The 4,614-nt window shown below is 39.3% G+C and overlaps 1 protein-coding gene across 2 annotated transcripts in view; it reads right to left on the bottom strand.

Moving 5' to 3' along the window:
- Nucleotides 1-1,529: 1,529 nt before the first annotated feature.
- adam12b (ADAM metallopeptidase domain 12b) overlaps nt 1,530-4,614 on the bottom strand; it is an 89,232-nt gene continuing 86,147 nt past the window's right edge. For both annotated transcript variants that reach the window (XM_005914167.3, XM_005914168.3), the window contains exon 23: nt 1,530-4,154. In XM_005914167.3, the coding sequence (XP_005914229.1) occupies nt 4,103-4,154 (52 nt within the window). In that variant the 3' untranslated portion in view covers nt 1,530-4,102. The remainder of the gene's footprint in view (nt 4,155-4,614) is intronic.

The following is a 4,614-nucleotide window of genomic DNA, read 5'->3' as shown; positions in this document are numbered from 1 at the left end:
AATGCAGAACTATTTGTGCTTAAGTTCTGTTTCTGATTTATGAGGTTCTGGCTGGACCCTGAATGTAAGTAGTTAATATGAATTTATGTCTGTTTGTAGGTGACAAAAGATTCTGTGGCAAACTGACTCAGCCCATATCCACTGAGACATTTAAGGCTTAGTATGAAAATCTGACAGCATGGAGTGGCGATAGAAGTAGATGTCCAACCTTTCTGGGTCTAGACTCTGATGTTGATTATATGATGATTTAAGGGCAGCTTAGATCTCTGAGGTTTTCCTGTTTTTGTGTGCTTTTCCAGTGCTAGTGGTGTTAACAAGTGCTGGGGGAGCTGACCTTTAATCAACTTCAGCCTGTAGTTCGAGCACATTATGGCAAGATAACGAGCTGAACCCCAGAGAGGGAGGCGCTGCAGTTGTTGTAATGAGCCATGTTTTCCAGCAGGTGGCACTGTTGAACAACTAAGATCAACTGCTGAAGCAGTGCAGGACTTCATGAGGTACCTGAAAGGACCTGCATAAAAGATGTCACTGAGAAAATGAGCCATATCTCAGTCTCGCTCCTTTAAGTGACACAAAGAAACCCTGCTAACAGATTTCTGCTTAATAGAACGAAAAATAAAAGAAAGGACATTTGATGTCTTTCTTTTCATATTTGCTGCTTTCATCAGAGTAATATATTCAGACACTTTATTGGTTCACCTGTTCAAGGGTTCTCTAATGCAGATATCTAATCAGTGAATTGCATGGCAACAACTCAGTGCATTTAGGTATGCAGATATGGTAAAAATGACCTCCCGAAGTTTACACTGAGCATCAGAAAGGTGATGCTTTTTAGTGCCGGCCTGAGTATTCCAGAAATCGATGATTTACTAGGAGTTTCCCACACAATGGTGCGGAAAAGAGAAAATATATTTTGTTTGCGTTGAGGTCCAAATGACAACAAGAGCAACTCAAATAACCGCTTGTTACCACCAGAGTTTTTTCAATCTTTTTAAAAATCATAAAAAAAAAGTTTAATTTTAGCTTTCAATGTTGAAAATGTTTAGTTTTAGTAGTTTTTAATTAGTATTGTAAGCAGGGCATAATAAATAAAAACAGACCTTTCTGAAAGCAGTTCACTCACAGTCTTGTACGTTCAGAATCTCAATAAACACATCCATTAAAGGCTCATCGGGCAAGCTGCAATAAAACTGTAAAAATAAAAATTACAATTTTTTTAATATACTAAAAAATAGATACAACTATGGTATCGATTTCAAAATCCTACATCAGTTTTCAGAAAATGTGATCTCTGACATTTTAAAGTAAACAAAATTCAAACTTCCCAGAGGTTTTTAGCAGAAACCATCCATGGTATCAGCTTTAAACTCCTACGTCGCTTTGTTCTCAAGTCATTGCATTCACAAACTTGGCTGTTCAAGTTTAGTTTTTATTTTTATTTTATGTAACTAAAATGGTTTTTTCACATCTAGTTTTAGCTTTAAAACTAACTTGGTTACAACCAAGATTTGCAGAAGAACATCTCCTTTTAAAGCAGATAGGCTATAGCAGTAGAACACCGCACCGGTTACCACGCCTGTCAGCTCAGAACAGGAAACTGAGGCTACAGTTTACACAGACTCACCAAAATTGTACAATAGTAGAAAAATGGCAAAATGTTTCCTGTTCTAATGAGTCTTGTAATTTCTACTGTGACATTTGGATGGTAGGAACATAATTTGGCATAAACAGCATGAAAACATGGATCAATCCTGCCTCATATGACCCCTTCAGACTGCTGCTGGTGGAGGTTTAATGTCTTGGCACACTTTGGGTCCTAAATGCCACAGCCTGCCTGAGTATTGCTGTTGACCATGTCCATCCCTTTATGATCTCTGTGTACCCGTCTTCTGATGGCTGCTCCCAGCAGGTTAATGCGCCATGCCGTGTTAAGCTCACATCATCTCAAAGTGGTTTCTTGAACCTGACAGTGAGTTCAGTGTACTCAAAAGTTCTCCGCAGGTACCACGGTCTCAATCCAATAGAGCACTTTTAAATGGTGGAACAGGAGATTAATTTTGTGGATTTTCAGCAGACAAATCTGCAGCAACTGTTCGATGCTATCATGTCAATATGGATCAGAATACCTGAGAAATGTTTCCAGCACCTTGCTGAATCTACGCCATGAAAAGTTAAGGCAGTTCAGTTGCTAGTTGGTCAGTCGGTTTATTGCATCGTCCTTATTGGTCATGGTGGCTTCTTTGTGGATTTTAATGTGGTGTGTTGCATTCTTATAGTCATAAATCAAAGTATGAATGAAATTAAAACACCGTCTTGTAAACAGGGGACATTTAATTGGCTCTGATGTCTTCTCACAGCTTAAATGTAATCCTGACACCTTTGTCATTCTTTTAAAACGTTGGAAATCGTCCAACACCATGTTTTCACCTCCTAGTGTAATAGTGGCAACGTCTCAAAGCAGTTCTTTACATTTCTGTGCTTTAAAAAAAGAAGAAGAAAACAAAAAAAAAAAAAAAAAGAAAAACTGACATTTACACTTTACAATGGTTTTTAAACATGTTACACTTAAAATTTAATAAACACAGTACATTTAGGTTTTTACAGATGGCATAAACATTGAACAGCTAATTGACACAGCAATAAGACATATTTTCCAGCAGAGCGGTGACTCTGTTGAACACATCTGAACACATCCAAAACAAGGGAAATAAAGCATCATTTAGATACTACAAAAACACAATGCAGGTATGCAGGGCGTGACTGGCTTCAGTTATTCTGCAGCAGCGATTGAACAAGCACTGCATTCGGAAACACTGCAAGTACAAAATGCCTTATGCAAACACTGACACGTTGCGCTGTGAAGTTAACAATTGAATCCCTCAAGTCAACAACTAACACTGAGAAAAAAAAAGAAAAAGAGCCTGACTCATGCTCTGGGGTGCAATGAGCGCCGCTGTGAATGCGTGAGTGAGCTCGGCGTTCGACAACAGTGAAGTCATAGAAACTCCAAAAGGAATGTTGTGAAAGCAACAAAAAGAACAGGACGGATACGGTAAAACATCTCGCTGGAAAGCTTGTGGCGCTGAAGTCATCCGGCTTGGCTCGCCCTCTCAAGGACGAGGCGAGCGCAAACGTTAAACGTACAAACGCCAGTATTGATGTTGAATCATTCGGCGTTGGTGTAATTGTCTGGAACACAGTCAGTCTGTCAAGTCTGTTGACACTCCACAGCACTTGCCAGTATCAGGAGAAAACATGTCTAGAGTCCAACGCATGCCCCGAGCAGTATGTCAGAGGCAGGCTGAGGTGTGTGAAAATTACTTTCCTCTTTGTACTTTCCTGCAAAAATGAACTTATAAGGAATAAAAGAGCCTGGTGCACAGACTGTAAAGTGAGCGGATTAATGCCACAATAAAAATGTAGTCTACGTCTTAAAAGGGAATCAAATTCTTTTTATCCAGCGTTTAGATGATTCATGAAGAAAATAGCCGTATTTTCACGAAAATAGGAGATTTTTTTTTAGCACTGAAGCAACAAGGACATAGAGGACTTATTTGGTGTTCAGTACGTGATAAAAAATGAAAAACTGGAGAAATAACATTGCGCCACTACTTACCGACTCGTCCTCTATCTCCATTTATCATCATCCAAGTCAAAAAACAAAATGTTTTGCACTTTGATCATTCAAGCAACGTGACGAGTTATAAAAAAGACTTTATATTTCAGCATTTTGCTTAGAAGAAAATGTATAAAAACAATCACAGAATGCAAAAACGAAGTGTCCGTAATGACGCCTCGCGTTCGTCTTTTCCTCGAGTTTCCCACGAAGAGAATCATCCCTCATCAGAGTCCTCTTTGCACAAACCGGTAGTATCCTAGTTAAATAGTTAAATAGATAAATAGTTCACTGGTACCTGAGCAAGGATGACAAAGCACCTTTTAGAGGCGTAGCATCAAGGTTTGATGTTAGCCCCCGTTTTTGCTGGGAACTCTGTGACACTTCCAACTGTCCCAAAGGTCTAACAGAGTCTCAGAAATTAGTGCAAATTAAGAAAGTCTCCATCTATTAGTCGGAGATCTACATGTCCATGAAGTTGAGAGCTCAACAGTCCTTTTGAATCTTTGGTGGTCTGTATGGCAGTGCCGGTGCAGGTCTGAAGAGTGAACACAAACACAAATAGATTACAACATTACAATGGTAATAATAAGTAACTATATAAATATCTCCTTTCAGACAGGTTGGTCTCATTTCTGAAAATGTATATGATCTAAAACATGATGATAATCTGTCCAGTTTGAATGGATCTCTAAATTCAGAGAGAAGTCAAATGGAAAACATCTTTGCTTCAGCTTATCAATAATAGATACATGGAGAGATGAATGACACCATTAGGTTCTCTTTAAGCGTCTCTTTCACTGTGCACTTCAGCTCACCACCAGTTGTGAAATCTGCTTGAGAAACGGAGCCTGGATTGCTCAGCCCACACTGGAAAAAGATAGCGCTTTTGTTTTGTAGGGCAAAATATTGTCGGGCATAAACCGGTCCGTGGCGCAAAAAAGGTTGGGGACCGCTGTTGTAGGGTATCGTTTCCAGTAACTAAAGTGGTCGACGCT

This window comes from Haplochromis burtoni, unplaced genomic scaffold, assembly GCF_018398535.1.
Source record: "Haplochromis burtoni strain Fernald_Lab_line unplaced genomic scaffold, NCSU_Asbu1 Contig_7, whole genome shotgun sequence".
Lineage (NCBI taxonomy): Eukaryota > Metazoa > Chordata > Actinopteri > Cichliformes > Cichlidae > Haplochromis > Haplochromis burtoni.
Note: the sequence above shows the minus strand (reverse complement) of the source record. Positions and strands in the feature narration are given on the sequence as shown.